Below are 21873 nucleotides of genomic sequence, written 5' to 3' on the forward strand. Positions count from 1 at the left end.
CAAAATCAATGATTTGAAGGAATAATAAATAACCAGATTTTAACTTGTAGGCATTTTTTTTAAATTTCTACTAAATGTATTTTCATGACATATTTCGCTGTGTATATCGTAACTTCAAGAGGTTGCTTACATAAGTAAAAAAACTGACTAATGAAATATTATAGGCGCTTAGGTGATGGGTCTTCTGCTTCGTGTTATGATTTTGCATTTGACAGTCATAAATTTCTTTTACATCAAGACTGCAGAGCTAATATTATAATTTTGATTTATGCTTTTTGCATTTAATGTAAAAGCAGGATATTTCATACAAGATCATAAGAATCTCAAAAAAAGTATATATACCAGAGCTGCTATTTATATTTTTAAAAAAACGTCTACATAAATGAATTTTGATTATATGGATTTAACTAAAAATGATCAAACATTTCGCATTTTATTTTTAAATTAGGCAATTTAAACAAAAAAAATTAGATACATAATGCCCTTTTGTGTTTCTCTGAATCATTTTTATTCTCATTAAAATGAATAATCAAGATGCATACATGCCTTTCTCAAAGGAAAAAACTTTTTTCTTTCTCCCTATGCATTTTTTGACAAAAAGTAGGTTAGCTTATCTCATAAGACAATGGCATCGATTTTTTGTGCAGTAATCTTAATTTTTCTTCCCAGGGAACAAATAATTCCATAGGAAATTAGAAACTGTACAACAGTTTCTAAAAAGACTGGCAACCAAGCCAAATAATGGTTAACTTTGATAATGTTAATTAGAAAAATATAACTATATTTTACTAAGTTATTAGCAAAACCAACATTAATATTTTTTTACTGTCATAATAAGAAAACACAGTAGACATATGAAAGAACTGAAAAAAAATAGTCATTTAGCATGAAAAACAAAAAGAACTGCTGAAAAATTGTTCAGTTATTCAAATTATTCAATTCACTTAATCCTTTCTAGCTATACTAAAGAGTAACAGAATTAGTTGTTGGTTCCAGTCCTATATGTTCTGAGGAATTTATTTTTCCTTATATTGGAACAATTCTGGCATACACAGGAACAACCCCGCCACCTTCCCTGCTCAGCATTTCTCACAATGTATTACAATACAGCAAAAATTGATTTAAAAAAAAAAACTTTTATTTGCTTAACAACTATGATCTTTATTGTGCAGAACTTGGTCAACTGTTGATCAAGGCAATTATGCTGTGATTTAAAGGTCAAAGCGTTAAATATTATTTTATTCTAATTAAAGCAAGTATCTCCACAACTCCACATGATTTCTTATCACTGTAACCAAGACAGAAAGAACGATCATTACTGTGAGCTGAATGTTGATCATGTGCCACAAATGTTACATTTGTGGCACATGATCAACATGAAAAAAAAAAACACTCTAAAAGAATATTTTTCAGTTTCAGTCAAATACACTCTACATTTGATGTGCTTATTGTTTGTATGCACATCTTTAGAACATTTTCAATTCGCTCTACTATTCAACAGGCTATCAATAATAGGCATTTTTTTAACTGTTCTATAAAAAAAAAAAATTTTCCTCTCAAAATCATTTTTACATGTGTTCAAAATCACCTCTCTTATCAAAATCCAACTCATTTCACATAATACAAACAGATGCTATACTTAAACAGACTTCCATACACAGATTGCATTCCATAATCTGCTTCAAAAAACATTACAATTAGGAAAGACTGCTCAAAAGCTAATTAAGTTAACTCAAAATCATTACCACAACTTTATATGAATTAAAGATGCCAAGAAGTTATATTCTTGATTTTACATCCATAAGTTTCAGAAGCACTGGGTTAGACTGAATTAATTCACGGCCCCTTCAAAAAAAAAAAAAAAAAAAAAATCGTAATACAAACATATCTTATTATAATATTTATTGTATTTATATTCAATACAAAACATACACGCCTAATATTGCCAAAATCAAATGCAAATATTACATTTTTAGCATCTTACATACACATTTGACATGGCACATTTAGCCTTAAAACATTTTAATTTGTTTTCATTATTTCACGGCCCCCTCAACAAAACTAACAGCCCCCAAGGGGGCTGCAGTCCACAGTTTGGGAAGTGCTGGTCTAACCAAATGAAAAAACTATCAATACAACTTTATAGTTTTCCACTAATATCAGCTGACTACAAAACATGAAAAAATTAGTTTGTGAAATTTTTGACAAATACCTGTATATTCAGACAAAAATAATATCTGCTGAAGAGGTTTTGTAAAAACTAGTCCAGAAAGGGATTACAAGCAAAAAAAAAATTTTTTTTTTAAATAATAATAATAAAGAAATAAAATATTACTAAAAACAACCAACCTTCTATACATACTATATTGTTGTTGGCAAGATTAATTGAAACCAAATGTGGAAGTTTACTGACACCAAACATTCTTACTAGGTGATTTTCACATGCAGAAAGCTAGAAAAAAGAAAAGAAATTAAATTTTAATGCTTTCAAATTCTGAATCATGTTGCTCCAAACATTTGAATTATACAAAGAAAGCAAAGCTATTTATGGTGATGGCAAACCCCCCCCTTCTTTTTTTTTTAAAGAATTAGATTATAGAAATGTTAAATAAATGAGATTAAATTAAATAAGGATTATTAATTTTGACATACCTGTGTGCAATTTTTGAAGGTAAAATCATACAGTACTATGGACCAGGGCTTGATTAGACTGAGTGGGTATGTAATTAGGAGGTGCTGAAGATGAAGAGCCGATAGTCTGAGCATAGATATACTTATCAGATAGCCAAAACATGAATAAACCAATAACAAAGAAATGAACTAAACAAACTAATGAGCTAAGAATTTTAAAGAGTTGGAAAATAAAAAGAACACAAAACTTGTCATGTTGCTGGCTTGTACACAGCAAGCCAGCAACATGACAAGTGCTGGCCATTTCATTTTAAAATATCACCAGATATGAAACAGAGATAACCGACTGAGTATGGCATATGATTTTAATGAAACAATGTATTAAGAACAGTTAGGTTTGGGTCAAGAGTATTGAGGAGTTTAATTGGCTTGAGTGTCAGAGCATTTTTCTTTTTTTTAAATATCAGGTCCACACACAAAAGGCCACAAGACCTATAGCACACTAGTGCCGTATGTGGACAAACAGAAATAGAAGAAAGGAGTCTATTCACATTCTGCTTGAACAGCTGAGGGTTATAAGCTTTGGGGAAAGCAGAGTGGGGGAGACTGTTCCAAAGGAAAGAATTAGATGGAATAAAAGAGGAGGCAGTGAAGTTGGTTCAGTGAGTTTTAAGATGGACTTGAAAAAGGATGTTGGTTAGCAGTGGCTCTTGTTTTAATGATTTTGGAGGAGAGTGGAAGAATAACAGAGACCAATTTGGTACATTTGAGAGTTATTATTATTAATATCTGACCTCCATGGAGCCAAAGGGCTCAGCATGGGAGGTCTATACTCTCTCTCGTACCAAAAGATCATCGGACAGTACCTTGAACCTATTCTCAGTTTCTGTACTCACCACACTTTCAGGACGCATTCCACTCACCAATTACTCTCCATGCAAAGAACCTACTTTTCACTCCCCTGCTCACACCTTCCTTATACAGCTTCCATGGATGGCCTCTAGTTCTAATGTTGAGAAATATATTCTCAACATTTATCTGGTAACAACTCTAACTTATATGTCTCAATCATATTCCCTCTTCTTCTTCTATTCACAAGACTCTGTAAGTTGCATATCCTCAATCTCTTCTCATATCTGACATTCTAGAAACCTGACACTAACTTAGTAAACCTTTTGTGGACCTTCTCCAATACATCATCATCACCCTGAAAACCAGGACCAAATCTGTACACAGCAGTCCATATGTAGCCTGATCAAAGCCTTATACAGAGGAACCATAACCTCTATGCTGCTGCATGTCGATGTTCTCATTATTGCCATAATCAGTTGGGATATTCTTAAAATTTTAGCAACGTGACCCCTAAACTTCAACTCTGTCCACCATCACTCCTAGATCTCTCATCTCTTCCCCCAACTTCAAAATTTCTCCATTAATTGTATACTCTGAATTCCAACCTTATCTACCAAATTTCAAAACCTTACACTTTGTAACATTAAACTGATAGCTCCAATCATTTGCCCACTCACATCCTCCTGCAAGGACACAACATTTGCTCTACTTCTTATAACCCTTCCCAACTTTGCATTATTGGAAAACAGCTGCACATCTCCAGTTAAGCCAGTGCCAATGTCATTAACATGCAAATTAAACAATAATGATCCCAAAAACAGATCTCTGTGTCCTGATACCTGTTTGACAGTCAATCAGGTATCCAACTTACTAGTTTATTATCTATCCCATCTCTTTCACAGTTTAGCTACTAGCTTGTCATGTGACAGTTTAAAGGCCTTTGAAAAATCCAAGTATAAAATTGTACAGGCATCTCCTTTATCGAGTGAATTTGCCACCTTGTGTAATAAGCAAGCAGATTGCTGAAACATGACCTCCTCCTAACAAACCCATGCTGATCATCATAAAGAATACTGCTATTATCAACCCACCTCTGAATCCTAGTCCTCACCGACTTTTCTAATACCTTAACAACAATCCTAGCCACACACAGATTATATTGCAATTTATAGCCTCATCTCTCCACACCCTTTGTGAAGTGGAAGAATTTTCTCAACCTTCCATTCCTATGGGACTAGCCCTGTTGCAAGACTCATGTTAAATAGTTGTGCCAGAGGTGCCATTAATTCCACAAGGCATTATTATTATTATTATTATTATTCTAAGACCCATGGAGTCACAAACTCATCTAGGTCTCTTTTGTCATACACACAGCTCATCATACCATGCCTTAAACACATTCAAATTCTCTGCAGACACCATTCTCTCAGGCAATGCATTCTAATTATTCATAACTCTCCATGCAAAAAAAATCTTCTCAATCCCTTGCTCACACCCTCCTTAAAGAGCTTCCACAGATGGCTTCTTGTTCTCCTCCAATTTTCCACTATTTTATGAAAAACCTCTTTAATCTTAATACTATAACAACCCCTTACTAACTTGTACATCTCTATCGTATTACCTCTCTTCCTCCTCTACTAGACTCTGCAAAGTGCATCGTCTCAACCTTTCTTTATATTCAACATTCCAGAGATCAGAAACTATTTTGGTTAATTGCAGCTGGGGCCTCTCCAACATCTCTTCATCCTTCAAATCTGTGCACAGCAGTTCATGTGTAGCTTAATCAGAACCTTATAAACCAGAACCTCCTTACTTCTACAAGTTAGTGTCCTCCACGTCATTCCCAGAATTTGTTGTATTGTCCTCACAATTTCGGCAATATGTCCTCTAAATTTCAGATCCTTATCCATCATCATCCCAAGATCTCTTACTTCCTCCACCTCCAACAATATATCACCACCAAGAGTAAATTCTAAGTCCAATCTTTGTTTTCCAAATTTTAAGACCTTGCATTTAGAAACATTGAACTAGCATCCCCACTCCTGTATCTGTTCAAAATCAGTCTATTCAAGTCTTCTTGTAAGGCCACATCTGCTCTACTCTTCATAGTTCATCCCAACTTTCACCATCTGCAAACAGCTGTATATCCCCACTGAAATCTCCAATATCATTAACCTACAAGTTAAACAGCAATGGCCCTAAAACAGGACCCTGGGTTACACCACTAGTGACTTTCCTCTTCTGGGATATTGCTCCCTCATACTCAACTTATTGATACCTATCAGACAGTCAATCTCAAATCCAATGCACTAGTCTAATATCCAACCCCATCTGCTCTAGTTTGACTATAAACTTATCATGCAGTAATCTATCAAAAGCCTTTGCAAAGTCTAAGTATACTACCATGTATCCATTTCCCATGTCCAATGATGCAATCACCTTATGTAATAAGTAAGCAGATTACTAAAACATGACGTCCCTTTAGCATTCTCTCAAGACATGTGGTGATATACTGTCAAATCCTATTGCCTTATTAACATGAAGTTTACTTAATTCCTCATATACTTCCTGCTCATTCACCACCAGTCTCTCCTCTATCCTACCCTCTACACTCCAGCTTCTCCTAATGTCGCCTTCACAAGGATGAAATACACTCATAAACTGATCATTGCATAATTCAACTATATACTCCACAATGGTTACCAATCTGCCAGTGTCATCAACTAGCATCATCCTGGTTCTCATGTGACTGGCTGCCACCCATGTGATCACTTCATGATCACTCTCTCCAACTGGAGAAAGATTAGCCACTCCATTCACAGTCATCTTCTGATAATAGAACTAGATCTAAGACTTAACCCTCACATGCCATCTGTTACATGCTGCCTAAGGCTGTTGTCCCTTAAGAACTCAAGAAATTCATTCTCCTTATTTCCTAATGCTATCTGATCATTCCAATCAATATTGCTATAGTTGAAATCCCTCATAATGCTCACCTTTTGCTTGTTCACTAAGCCAAGTTGCCTAAAGTCTCCAGATTTCCACATTCCCTGGCCTGCAACAACGCTCCACCAAATACCTCAACCTCCACTTCACACTATACTGATTCAAAACTACAGTCATTTTTTTTTCTCCTTGTACTTCAACGATGATTCAGAAATCAAAGAGAAGGAGCATGCAGGGTGAGAGAGAGATGTGTATATATACCTCACACACACACACACACACAGGGAGTGCCGAGACTCTAGTTCAAGTGTGGCCTCTGACAGTGTCCCTCTAGGCACGAACTGGCAAGGAGCACAGGATTATTCGCCAGCTGATCCGGAAGCTTCCAACAAATGCATTATCATCAGATTCAGTCCCAGACATATCTGGTGGCCAGCCTGCAGAAAACAGTTTTACTGCTGCATCCTCAAATGGAGCAGAAACTGGTTCCTTAATTAAAAATGATAATAGTGCAAAGAGGGAGCCAATTTCTGTTCGATCACCCAAACTGCATGTGAAAAGAAAGGGAGGGGAGAAGAGAAAAAGAGAGAGAGACAGAAATCGGAGGATCTACTCTGGGGAAGAAATGTGAAAGAAGCCTCTCCTAGTCGCCATCCCCCCCCACCTTCCTGTGGTAATGGCCTGTTTCCACAAACTGGGCTCTGGCCAGGCGAGTATTGCTGCCTTTTGAGTTAATATGAATTAATAAGTATTTAAAATTTATCACTTATTCAATTATTATTTTCTGTTTATTTCTAGCTTATACCTGATTGGTTGCCTACTGATCAGAAGTGTTTTGATTTTTTCCATTGATATTTCCATATTATATATTTGGCAAATCTGTTGGAAATGATATACTCCTCTGTAAATTATTTTCTGTGTCTACTACCATTACATAGCAGATTAGATTTACTATATTATTACCAATTTTTATTCTATTTAACTTATCTTTTAATTGTGTTATTATTTCACCCATTAAAATGTTGATCAGTAGGGGACTTGACTGTAATAATTCATTATGCCAATTAGATCAGGAGATATTCTATAGAGTGCTACAAACTAGCCAAAACATCTGTCTATAGTACTATCTGCCTTAAGAGTAATTCTTCTTCCTCTTACATAAACATATTCTAAAAATATGTTTAAATCAAGATCTGATACTTTTTATTAATCACTGACTTTTTAAACAACTTGGATACAGCTTACCTTTTTTTTTTTTTTTTAATGAAATATCTGATTTTGCTATTAATACTAGTTACTTTTTTGTCAGGGGAAAAAAAAAACAAATTGAATGGCAAATATATTACATGGAGCAGTTTTAGCAATGCATTGTGAATATCTTCACTCCCCCATCTGTCCATGGTTCTATGTGGATGACATTTTTGCAGTTTGTAATTCTTTGTGAGATTTCTCTTCTTACCTCCAAAAAATTAACCCAGTCCATCAGAGAATAAATCTAGACTGAAATCAGTAGATTCAGATTTCTTAAATCTGCCAGATGATGGCATGAAGTTTTTAGAAAAAAAAACTAATACAGGCAATTACAATGATGATGCTTTCCATTATTATCATTTCTATCAAAAGTTTGGCACTATCAAAACTTTTCACTGTACACAAGTTTTGATACATCTCAACAAGAAATGTTGCATATTACTATCTGAGAGGAATACGACTTTAGTAACTAATCTCATATCTAAGATAAGAGAAACGTGATATTGTAAAAATTATGGGCTCTACTCAGGACATTTTGGAGTTTCCATTCCTTATGTAATGGAACATCAGAAAAAAAACAGTTAGGCTTCTATACAAGCCTGAAAGTTTTTACTCTTCCTTAATTTCCTTAAGTTCAATTCACAGAACACGGTCATTTCAGTATTTTTTGTTTGTTACATGTATCATTCAAAAACATTCAAGATGTTTTTGATTTCCACATTATCCTCAAAATGGTATTTTGCATTACTAAATATCCTAAATTGCATTGCTAATGATGCAAATAAGGTCCTTTTATAAAGAATTCCAAAAATATATAGCTAGCAATGTACTCCAATGTGAATAAGCATTACTATATGCTGCTACAAGTTAAATATATCCACTTCACAGCAACAAAATTTTCCTAAATCAACATTCAGCAACACTGACTTCTCATGGATGCAGAATGAAAAAGTTATCCAGCTTTTTTTTTTTTTTTATATATTAAGTTTGTGTTTCAATCTGTTTTTTATTTTAATTTCAAAACCAGGTGACCAACTTATATACTGTATATCCCACATAAAAAAAAAGTTCAGAAAATTTTAAATGACCTTGCTTGTCAGAGAAAGCAGGAACAAATGGGTAAAATTACATAACGAAAACAAAATTTATGACATCCATATCAAATAATTTTATTGAAATTGTGGATGACTGTACTTAACTTGGACGATTAGTTAGCTTTAAAGAAAAACAAAATAAAGAAATAAATAGAAGAATCACATTAAGCCATTCTGTCTGCATTTTTTGGTTGTTTAAAAATAAAGCTATTTAATATGTGCCTTATTCCAGTGTTTACCTACGGAAGTGAGACATGGACAATGACTAAAAAATTACAGAAAGACAGTTGTGTGTAATAGCCCAAAGAGCCTTAAAGAAGAAGAATGTAACAAAAAAAGAGATAGAATTAGAAATAAAAGAATTAAAAATATGGCTGGAAATCCATCCCTATTTACATGCTTTACAGAGGACACTGTAAAGCATGTAAATAGGGATGGGCTGGCTATATTGGCAGATTAATAGAATGAAAGAAGGACAAAATTAAGCAGCGAGTGAATGCCAAGAGAAGGATCAGCAAAAAACAAGATGGAAGGATAATCTACAAAGGTTTGACATGAGATGGTGAACATTGGCTAAAGACAGAAACAACTGGAAATTTATGCGGAGGGTATATAACCAGATGTGGATGGAAAGAGACTGAAGAAATAAATTTTGGATTTATTTATGATTTTCTTACAGTTGTTATTAGCTGTAAAGCCGCTGTAGTTCAGTCAAGAGAGGTGAAGCCCTTTGGTCAGAGACCTTGGTTCAAATCCCATCTAGGATGCAAAGAACCTTTATCAGGACTTTTCACAATTGAAAGTAAGTTATCCAGTCTCTCTCTCTCTCTTTTTTTTTTTTTTTTTTTTTTTACAACTGAACTAACTGACACTATGTGGCCAGTGCATTATGTCTTGAAGTTGAGTGTGTCCTTCTGGCTGGTTTGCAGGATAGAAACCTCGAGTTTCCAGGAGGGAAAACCCTGCCATCTCTAAATGACTGTTCTCAGATGGAGGTAGCAGTGTTTTTCCTCCCAGAAAATTGGGTTTTCCATCCCACCAAACAGACAAACCAGCCAGAAGAACACATAATTTATAACATACTGAAGGCAGACATGATTAACTGCCCTAATAAGCAGTATAAGGTTTCGAAAAAGCTAAGTTACTTGGCAGTGATAGGCCATTGAGCTCATCATGAAAAGGAATACGAAATGAGATCAACTCCACACATAAAGATAAAATCCAACAGAGCATCTCGATGAGAATGAAAAAAAAAAAAAGCAAGTATAAACTTCTGATCAATATAAGAAAAGTTTTAATTAAAACCGAATATTTAGCTACAACTGTCAACTTAGGATAAGAAGGCAGTATCTGATACGGCTCTAACTATTAAATGATTAAATGATAACAATACACAAATTACTATGTCTTAATATTATTATTATTACATCCTCCGTGGAGTCATGGAGGGTGTAATATAACTTCTAACTGAATAAAGATAACTTACCTTTTCAACATCTTGAAAATAATCAAGATTTTCCAATTTGGAAAGTTCATTGTTATCTAATATTAGCTTTTTTATTCCAATGCCATCTCGTTTTTCAACTTTCTTAAGACTTTTTCCTGACAAATCCAAAACATGCCTTTCTAAAATAATAAATAAAAACAATGCATATTATTAAAATGTTATATAAAAACTAAGTTAATTTCATGACTTTTCACATACATAAAAGAAGTGTAATTTCCAGTTACTCCTAGAACTTTATAAATCATACAGTAACCATAAAGAACAAACATATTTCACTTGCTAAATATAATGGCATACACTGTATGTGCATACATGCAAATATGTACGTATATGGACACCATGCTGCACTGTGTCCAGACCCATACTTCGTCTGGATAAAGGATCTTAACCCTGCGGAAGTCACAGCTGATCTAACAGGTACAAACTGTTTTAATATAAATATTCTTACACATATCCAGTTATAGCTTGGAGGTCATGACTAGCTGTGCATACATATATTACGAGTGATATTCCGCACTGTTTATGCCATCAGTTTACTTTAACACGTGTTATGTAAAGGTTTGTGATATTTGATAGCAAACTGTATCTGAGAGATACCGCGAACTCCGATGTCAGTATAGTATTGGTTTAGTTTTTTGTTTTTTTTTAATTAACCCATTGAAAATGGTGGGGGAAATATATCAATTGGATAATTCATCAGATGTTGAAGAGATTCAGCAAATGTTACTTGAGGCCGATAATGAGAATGACAGAGTCGAATGCAAAAGTGAAAGTGATATTTGATAATAAATTGTATCTGAGAGATACTCTGAACTCCGATGTCAGTATAGTATTGGTTTAGTTTTTTTTTTCTTTGTTTCTTTGTTCAATAATTTCTAGATTGCAACTGAAAATAAATGAACCATCATGTATTATATTTGCAGTGTTTTTTTAAGTTTTATAGCATTTCAGCACATACTAGTAACGAATGTATCTCTCGGATACACACGACCTAAGCTGCAATTTTTTTGACCGCAATCTCCGCAGTGTTAATGATTATAGCAATTCTGACAGGTACTCTCCATGAAACCATGTGCTATTCCTCCTTTGAGCAGTAGCTTATTCACTCAGAGAACGTGGTAAACTCAGTCCAGCCTTAATATTGGGAACATGAGTCAAGCCAAGAAGGGATTCTGATTATTAACCCTAAACAATTCTACTTTGAACTAAACAGTTGAAAAAAACAGATGTTGAGATGATGATGTGCTGAAACAAATAAGACCCTTTTCAAAGAATTACATCAACAGAAGTAATGCAAAATTATTAAGACGGTGACAACAAGCTTAAGTAAGTGAAGGAGTAGGTAGTCTCTGCTGTGTGCCACTGAAAAGCTGGTGAAATGATGAAATTTCAAAATGCAATGTAATACCACTACTACTTTCTTTATTGAGAGAATGAAGTAAATGAATTTTAATTATCTCCTAAAAATAAAGTCTCTTTCAGAACATCCTACATGAACTAGTCCCTTTTCTCTATGTGGGAAGCTCAATATTACAAGCATCAGACTGCCATACATACATCCTTTTGGCTTGCATGTTAAACTGACTATGCAAGCTGTTGGCATGAATATTACTTGCACCAAACATAACAGCATCTCTCCATAGCAGGTTTGCATTCCATCTTTGTCAACTAAAGAAGCCACATGCTCCATCATCTATCTACCTGCAATTGTATATCTGTATATCTTATGTACCATAACAAGGTGACAAATACCTTGGACAGGGGAGATGCATATACAGTGGTGTACTTGGATTTTGCAAAAGCTTTTGATAGACTGCCACACGACAAGCTGGTAAATAAATTGAAACATATGGGATTGGATAACTGACTTCTGAGTTGGATCAGTGACTGGCTGTTGGATAGATATCAGTGAGTTGTGTGTGGAGATGCAATATCCAGAAAGAGGAAGGTCACTAGTGGTGTACTGCAGGGGATCAGTTTTGGGACCATTGTTGTTCAATTTGTATGTTAATGATATTGAGATGGATTTAAACTAGTGATATGCAGCTCTTTGTAAATGATGCAAAACTGGGAAGAGCAATGCAGAGTCAAGCAGATATTATGGCCTTACAAGAGGATCTGAATGGGTAGCATGAACAGGCAGTTAAGTGAAACTACCAGTTCAATGTTGCAAAGTGTAAGGTTTTGAGATTTGCTAAGCAACAATGGGATGTGAAGTATACACTTGGTGGGGAAACTTTAAAGTAGAGGAGATGAGAGATCTAAGAGTGATGGTAGACAAGGGCCTGAAATTCAGGGGCCACATTGCACAAGTTGTGAAGACATCACATTGGATAAAGATAATTGATGCGGGGGACCCTGACATACAGAAAGAGAGGTTATGATGCCACTGTATAAGGCCTTGATCAGGCCTCATATGGATTATTGTGCACAGATTTCATCGCCAGGTTTTCATGGTGACAAGGATATGTTGGAAAAGGTACAGAGAAGATTCACAAAGGAATGTGGAATGTGGAGTATGAGGACAGATTGAGAGAATGTAAGTTACAAAGCCTCATGAATAGGAGGAAGAGGGGAGATATGATTGAGACATAATCTAGTCAGGGTTGTATCAAGTTAACATGGAAGAGATTTATCATAGAATGGGAGAGGAGGAGTAGAACAAGAGACCATTGCTGGAAAATGTATAAGGAGGGTATGAACAGAGGAATGAGAAGCAGGTTCTTTGCATGGAGAGTGGTTGGCGAGCACTTAAAGCATGGTTGGATGAGCACTAAGCGCAATAGTGTGTACCTCCCACGATGAGTCTCTCACTCCATCGTGGGAGTTAGTTGTTAATAATAATAATTGTTCAATGGCCACACAGCAGTTCACTCTGATTTCTTACCCATCTATACTGATGTTTCAAGAATTGACACCTCTGTTGGTGGTGCTGCTGTTTCCTAACATTACTATTTCCTACCAGATCAATAAAATACTACATTTTACACAGCATACTATCAGATTTGTCATATATGCTGCTTGCAACATGTTCACCTCTCAGCAATTAGAAATGTAGCAAGTGAAAGATCAGTGAGTGCATGTCTGATTAAAATGTAGAAAATGGGAAAAGGTTGGCAATATCGAAATAAGCATAACAGACTTCATAAACTTCATTATGTCAGAAACAAATGAATGCAGACCAAGAGACATGAGTAGCATGATTAAGTGCGAGGAAGAAGAGCAGCAAGTGGATAAGAATATAAAATTAGGGAGTGCAGTAGGTTTGGAAGATAGTGTTTGATGGGCAGGATGAATGTCGAGCAAGAGTGGGTTGTTTGGAGAGAGAGAGAGACAGAGATAGATAGATGCACTGAAGAAGTGGAATGTATGAGGAATGGGTTAAGAAGTATAAAAGAGATTGGAAGGAGACTGGAAAGAATGGATGCAAAGCAAATGATAAAGAAATGTTTGGGGAAAATCTAACATCTCCTGCTCCCCAGAGGGTGGAGAGCAGATGTTAGGCAGTTGAGTTTGGCAAGTGCAAGAAGAATGATTGTTATGGGAGATTTTAACTACAGCAGTATAAGTTGGAAAGAGGAAAATGCATATAGTAGTAATAAGGGAATGGAATTTCTGGAATTCTTGAGGGACAGATGTCTTAGGCAACATGTAATAGAGGGAACAAGAGGTTCAAGAGTTCTGGATTTGGTCATAGCATCAGAAGAGCTGATAATAACGGAGATGACATCTCTCGCCCTCCCCCGTTGGAGAGAGTGACCATGTGGTTTTGACTTGGAAGATGAATAGACATGCAGGAGTATCAAAGAAAAGGGAACGTAATGTGGAATTATAAGGCAGGTGATTATAATAGTCTTAGATATCAACTTGGAGCAGTTCTGTGGAGGGCAGAATTGGAAGGCCAGGATATCATTAGTGCATGGGAAACTGTGAAGGAATATTTGTTGGCAGCAATAGTAAGCTGTATTCCATGAGTGAAGAAGATTTGATGACAAACAATATCAAACAGAAACTGCTGGTGAAAAAGAGGTTGTAAGGAGAGGGGTGAGGAGCAGATGCATGAAGAATATAAGACTCAGGCCAGGAGAGTGACTAATATGGTAAGGAAGGCGAAACTGGAATATGAGAAGAGACTGGCACTAAGATCCAAAGATAATCGTAGGGAATTTTTTAGCTATATGGCCAGTAGGAGGAGAAATGATTGTGGAAGAATGACATTGTGGGATAAAAATGGGAACAGAGTGACTGATGCAAAGGACATGCATCAGTGATGCAAAGGTGGAGTTGTTCAATAAACACTTTATTGGATATTTCATCCTGGAGAAGTAAGTTTTAATACTAGAGGGATAGGGCAGGTTCAAGGTTTAGAGGTGCAAGAGGAGAGAGTGTTCCAAATACTGAGTATTCTGGATGTCAATAAAGCTGTAGGATTGGATAAGATTTCACCACGGATTTTGAGAGAATTTCAATGAAACTCTCTCGAACTAATTTCCCGTAGCCAAACTTTCATTGAAATTAGTCCTGGGTATGGGAAAGGTACCCAAGGAATGGAAGGAAGGTAAGATAGTGCCATTGCATAAGGGCAGTAGAAGACTAGATGTGTCTAACTATAGGCCGGCTTATGTTTCATCAATAGTTGTAAAGATCTTCGAGAAATTAGTAAGGGATCACATACAGCGTTGGGTAGATGAGGGTAATGTTATCTGTGAGAGTCGACATGGATTTGTTAAGGGGTGCTCTTGCTTTAGTAATATGACTGCCTTTTATAATAAAGTGACAAGAGAAGGTGATGAGGGAAAGGCATATACTGCCATTTTTTTTTGATTTTGCAAAGGCATTCGACAGGGTGCCACATGATAAGCCGATATTTAAGTTGCAGCACATGGGTTTAGATGTCAAGTTAGTCAACTGAATTTAGGATTGGCTGTCTGATAGGTATCAGAGAGTTGTGTATGGTGGGGCAGTATCAAGAAGGCAGAAGGTTACAAGTAGGGTCCCACAGGGCTCAGTACTGGGACCTGTATTGTTTAACCTTTATATCAATGACATTGTCAGTGGATTGCAGGGGGATATTCAGTTGTTTGCAGATTATGTGAAGCTGGGAAGGGTTATTATTAATAGTGAAGATGCAGCAGCCCTGCAAGAGGATTTGAATAAACTAGACAGATGGACAAATTAATGGGGGTGTCGGTTTAATGCAGCAAAATGTAAAGTCTTGAAGTTTGGAATACATCGATGGGAGGCTGCATACTCAATTGGAGGAGCTGTACTGGAGGAAGTAGGGAAGACAAGAGATCTGGGGGGGGGGGAATGATCGATAAAAAACTGAAATTCAGGTGACATACTGCAAAGATGGTGAAGGTAACCCAGAGGATTGCTGCAATAATAAGAAGGACGCGGACCTGCAGAGATAAAAGAGTTATCGTTCCATTAATATCCTGATAGTCCACACTTAGACTACTGTTCTCAAATTTGGTCCCCAGGATTTGAAGGGGATAAATTAACTGCAGAAAGGATACAGAGGCAGATAACAAAGATGGTTTCTGGACTGTACAATGTTAGTTATGAGGGAATGTGGACTGCAGAGTTTTGGTAGATAGAAGAAGGCGAGATGATATGATTAAGACTTTTAAACTGTTGAGAGGTAGCTACAAGATTGACACTGGGGAGTTCTTTTGCTTGGTGGAACAGTGGGAAGAAGCGATGACAAGGAGCCATCCCTGGAGGTTGCAAAAGAAAGCTGTGAACAAGAGGGTGAGGAGTAGTTTCTTTGCATGGAGGGTGGCTGAATGGTGGAATGCATTGCCTGATAGATTGGTAAGAGCAAGAACAGTTAATGAGTTCAAGAAGTGGTATGATAGACTTTGTGTTTCCTAGGCAGGACCTCCCACAATGAGTCTTTTGACTCCATGGAGGCCTGAATAATAATAATAATAATATCTCTCTCTCTTTAAGATCATCAACTGAGAAAGTAATCATGATTGCCTCAGGTACTAAAAAATATAGTCCTCAGGTAACTCATTCCACACATGCCTAAACAAAAAATATAGTCCTCAACTCTGTTAACAGCACTCAAAGTCTAGGAAATGATCCCTAGTTCTCTACCGTCCTGTCATGTAGTATCCAAAATTTTCTTTCACATCTACTCTATAAAAATCCAGAATACTATCAAGAAAATTCAAATAAAAACTATTTATCTCTGCCCAGTATTAACATATGGTTGTTGGACACATGATCAGCAACAAAGGGAAATAATAGAAAGCATTACATTTGAAATACTGTGCAATACTTTTTGAACATCTTACAGTCTAATACCAGACTGTATGCACGAAGACAATGAGAAACTACAAAACCAGAGAAATGAGTGGCTTGGTGATGTTTGGAGGGAAAATGACTACCTGAATAAACAACTGATTACAAATAAAACTGGACTAGAAAATATCTGTAGGAGGATTCCCATGCAGGATGGATAATGAAAGACCCAAGAAGAATGAACATCTTACTCCAGATACAGCTATAACAGAGACAAACAAGAAACCTATAAACTTTGTAACACAAACCTTCAGCATGCAGGAAGCAGTCAAGACAAGTGTCATTTTGTCACACTTTTCAATCCTGCCCAACACTTCACACATCCTCAAGAAACCCAGATGACCAAATCTGTGTACTCTAGTTTGACATGGCCATAATAAAGCCATAGAGATAGGAATAATAACTTCATCTCTACTTGTAAATCCCACATCCAAGTAATCCTTTAAATTATTTTGCAAACTTTGCAATATAACTTCTGAACTTCAAATCCCTTAATCCCACAACCCAGTGCCATCAATGTAATACATATCCAGATTGCAATCTTTTCAACCTCAATTGCATAATTTTACACTTGGCCAAGCACCTTAAACTGACAAACATTATTCTTTGTTCACAATGCCATATTTATATCACCTTGCAGGATCTCTAGATGACTTATTAACTATTACCCCATTCCCCAGTTTTGCATAACCAGAAAATAAAGGATCATCATCATCATCAAATTCCTGCCATGTACCCTCAAGGGGTGTACAGGATATGACAGTACTACATGAAAAAATTACATCATTACTAACTTCCTATCTACAATTTTCCTCCAAATCAATCTGTTACTTGTCAAGACTCCAACATTATCAGGTCTTATATTTCTATCGTCTAAGGCACTTTGTACCGTATCAATCCACCTATATCTTGGTCTTCCTCTGGGTCGTTTTCCTGCCAACCTGGCAGAGAACACTTGTTTTGCTAATCTTTCCTCTCCCATTCTATTTAAGTGACCATACCATCTGAGATTAGCTCTGCTAACGCATTCCTGGATGCTGACAATGTCAAGTTCTTTCCTAATATCATCATTTTTAATATGATATTGCCATTGATGCCATCTGTTCACGCCTCTAATCTTTCTCAGGACTCTCATATCTGCGGTCTCTAGTCTTTGGTCAAGTGTTTTACTTCTGACCCAGCTCTCAGATCCATAAGTTAAAACTGATTTGAACACAGTCTTGTATACAGCTAATTTAGTGTTCCGACTAATTTCTTTCTTATTCCATATGAATTTATTCAATTGACTTCCCACGATACCAGCTTTGCTGATTCTGTTGTCTATTTCTATATTTAGTTTACCATCTTCAGTAAAAATTGTGCCTAAGTAGCTGAAATGTTTTACTTGTTCCACAGGTTCTCCATTCACAACACAGTTGACATTTTCAATGATTCTGCCTATTTTCATTGTCTTTGTCTTTTTATTGCTGACCTTCATACATTATCTATTACAACAGCTATTCAATTTAGTCAGAGAATCTTGCAGACTTGTAGCGGATTTATTTAGAAGTATAACATCATCCGCATAAAGCAAAGAGCTGACATTAACATCTCCAATTTTGATATCATGTTTAATACCACTTTCCTTCATAATGTGATCCATATAGATAATGAATAACAGAGGGGATAATGTACATCCTTGTCTCACACCAGATTTAACATTAAACCATCTTCCTGTACTTCCTTCAATTCTAACTGCTGACTCACTACTCAAATAAAGACTAAGTATTGCTTAATATAATGCCCCATTGACACCATATAACTGCAGTGTATTGAATAGCTTCTCTCTTGGCACCTTGTCATATGCCTTTTCCAAATCGACAAAACTTAAATACAGATCTTTGTTATATTCCCATGCTTTCTCGACTATTTGTCGTAAAGTGAAGATCTGATCCTGACAGCCTCTATTTGGCCTGAATTGAGCTTGTTCTTCACCAAGCTTTTCTTCAACAATTCTTCTCAACCGTTTCTCAAGTATACTTGCATAGATCTTGCCAGGAACACTCAGTAGGGAAATACCTCTGTAATTTTCACATTCAGTTTTATTTCCCTTTTTATATATGGTGTCCCTCTATTTGGCCTGAATCCAGCTTGTTCTTCACCAAGCTTTTCTTCCACAATTCTTCTCAACCGTTTCTCAAGTATACTTGCATAGATCTTGCCAGGAACACTCAGTAGGGAAATACCTCTGTAATTCTCACATTCAGTTTTATTTCCCTTTTTATATATGGGTACTATGAGAGCTCTACTCCAATCATCGGGAATTCGTCCCTCTGTCCACGCTTTCTGAACTATGCAGTGCAGCCACTGTAAGACTCTTATACCACCATACTTCAGCATTTCTGGTCAAATATCATCTACTCCTGCTGCCTTTCCACATTTCAAGCCTTTGATGGCTTTTTCTACTTCAAGTATGGATATGTATTCCTGACTGCATGCCTGGTCAGTGTTTTTTATCACTGTGCTGTCATCACTGCTTGTTTCATTTAGCAGTTTTTCAAAGTAATTACTCCATACTTCAAGGATATCTTTTTCTCCTGTTTTCATTTCACCTTTATCATCTCTAATTCCTTTTACAGCACTCTTTCCTCCATTCCTAAGCTTCTTCAACAACCTCCAGAATATTTTGCCACCTTCTTGATATTTATTTTCTATATTCTTGCCAAAGTCCTCCCATGACTTTTGTTTAGCTAGTTTTACACATTGTTTAGCTTTCTTACATTTGTCTCTGTATTCTGTAAGAGTAAAAGCTGACTTATTTGCCAGGAACTTTTGATATGCTTTCTTCTTTTCCTTCACTGCCTCTTTAACTTCCTGTGTCCACCAGGGAGTTCTGATTTTTTTTATCCTTGCACACAACCTCACCACATGCCTCTCTGGCAGAATCAATCAATGTTTCCTTCAGAGTTTGCCACTGAATCTCCAGGGTTTGATTCCTGTTCTCAAACTCTTTCATTTTCTTTTCAATAATAATTCTGTATTTTAGTCTACAGTTCACATCTGAGAGCTGCTCAACTTTTATTCGCTTTAAAACTTTCTTACGTGTTCTTCTTTTCAATATGAAATTCAATTTTATCCTGCTCAAGACTAAATAGTGATCACTTCCAATTTCAAATCATCTGTACACTCTGGTGTCCTGCACCAGGGAGAAAACATCACTATCAACAATAACATAGTCAATGAGACTTTTCTTATTCCTAGCCTCTTCTCTCCATGTGAATTTGTGCACATTTTTATGTTGGAACATGGTGTTAGTAATAACCAGTCCATGTCCTGAGCAGAAATCCAACAGATATTTGCCATTATTATTAGCTTTGCTCTTTTCTCCAAATTTTCCCAAAATATTTTTGTATGTCTCACAATCATTTCCTACTCTGCTATTTAGATCCCCAACAAGGACCAACTTTTCCTGAAAATAAAGGATATTCCTCTCAAATCATTCCCTGTATTATAATATATTAATTAAACTGTAAGCCTAGTTGGCTAAATAATTAGCATATTTGTTCTCCAACCAAAAGGCTGTGGGTTCATTCTGCCATGGGCTTGGAATTTGCGACCATCATCAGGTGGGGAATGAATTTCACTGCCTAGTGTAAGGCCACTTATTGGAGGCCTGAAGTGACTTGGAAAAGTGTCATGTTTGGTCTCTAGGGCAGGGTTTCTGGACTATAAAAAATATATATAAAATTAATAAAAAAAAAAGAAACAGCTTTAGCCCACCCTAGGCTCAAATTCAGTCTTAGTTTCATCCTTTATTCAAGTATAAGCAAACAAAGTCTGCATGTGAAGTCACTTCACAACTCAGCTACTTGTATATAGATGCTAATGACTTCACATCAATTGCCTTAGTATTCCATAATGCAATGCACATATACTTATGGACATGTATAATGCTATGCATTATGGAAGGACAAAACCGGTTTCGACCTTTATTGAGGTCTCATCAGTGGGAACCAGACTCAGAAGTGATACCAATGCAGAATGTTACTGTCTATAAGGGTGAAGCATAATGCTTTTAATCCCTGCTATCTGATAGGTTACTATGTAGGGAAAAATTTATGGGCTACGTGCTCAGCCCGAGTTGGGCAAGTTATAGATCTTGAAAGGGAACTAGGATGGCCTCAGGTCATCTATATTTGTATAATTCCGATTCATCATAATTTGCTGCTTGTTGGACTAATTCATTTGGATGTGAGGACAATTTTGAGAAGTACTTTACTGCGAGAGATTGCAGGAAAGAGTAAATATAAGGGATATTTGTGTCTCGATGAAGTTGAACATTTCTAATGTATCATGGTGCATTTAAGATCATGCGTAAGCATTTGTTTTGCAGCCTTTGCAGTTTAAGGATATTTGAGCTTGAAGTATGGCTCCAGGCAGGGGACGCATAAGTGATAATGGGACGAATCATCAACTGGTAGAAGAGCAATTTGATTTTAATATCTAGTTTGCTGTTCCTATTGATAAGAGGATAGAGCTGAGTGATAACTTTTGATGCCTTTGCACATGAGGATTTTGTATGCGGGCTGAAGGTTAGTTTTCTATCTAGCAGTACGCCTAGATATTTGGCTTCTGTTTTCCAGGGAATCCTGGTGTTAAATAGAAAGATATCTTCTTTGGGAGATGTTGAATTTTTTGTGAACAGAAGAGCACTGCTTTTTTGAGGGTTTACTTGCAGTCTCCAAATGGAGAACCAGTGTTCCAGTTTCAGCAGGTTATCTTGTAGTTTCTTTGTAACAAGATGCAGTTTAAGAGATCTGGCCAGTATTGCTGTATCGTCAGCATAAAGAGCAATGATAGATGCCATCGGGTTATGCGAGATGTCCGCAATGTAAATCGAGAAAAGTATCAGCCCCAGGAGGGCTCCTTGAGGCACTCCAGCCAAGATCCGTCGCTGGGTAGATACTGCCCCATTTAGTTTAATTTGCATGCGTCTTCCAGAAAGAAAGGACTTAATGAGGTGGATCAGATCCAGTGGAATGCTGGCTAAAATCAGCTTGTATAGGAATCCAAAGTACCATAATTTGTCGAAGGCTTTTTCTAAGTCAAGAAAGACTGCTCTGATGTATTGATGCCAGTTGAAGCTGGTGGTAATGTATTCAACTAGTCTATGGATCTGTTAAGTAGTGCTGTGGAGTTTGCAAAAACCAAACTGCTCTATAGGTAGGATTTTGGAGAGGATGACTTTTTCAGCGATTTTGCCCAAATTGGAAATCAGACTGATGGGGCGATAACTTTGTG

The 21873-nt window shown here is 36.4% G+C and overlaps 1 protein-coding gene across 2 annotated transcripts in view; it reads right to left on the reverse strand.

Annotated features, from left to right (window-relative positions):
- Cep97 (centrosomal protein 97kDa) overlaps window positions 1-21873 on the reverse strand; it is a 208006-nt gene that overhangs the window by 170158 nt on the left and 15975 nt on the right. For both annotated transcript variants that reach the window (XM_090409279.1, XM_090409280.1), the window contains exons 2-3: window positions 10261-10400; window positions 2350-2452 (exon numbers count right to left, since the gene is read on the reverse strand). In XM_090409279.1, the coding sequence (XP_090265405.1) occupies window positions 2350-2452; window positions 10261-10400 (243 nt within the window). The remainder of the gene's footprint in view (window positions 1-2349; window positions 2453-10260; window positions 10401-21873) is intronic.

Source organism: Typopeltis vanoorti, chromosome 19 (genome assembly GCF_054136105.1).
Source record: "Typopeltis vanoorti isolate ZY-2024b chromosome 19, IOZ_Tvanoo_1.0, whole genome shotgun sequence".
NCBI classification, from domain to species: domain Eukaryota; kingdom Metazoa; phylum Arthropoda; class Arachnida; order Uropygi; family Thelyphonidae; genus Typopeltis; species Typopeltis vanoorti.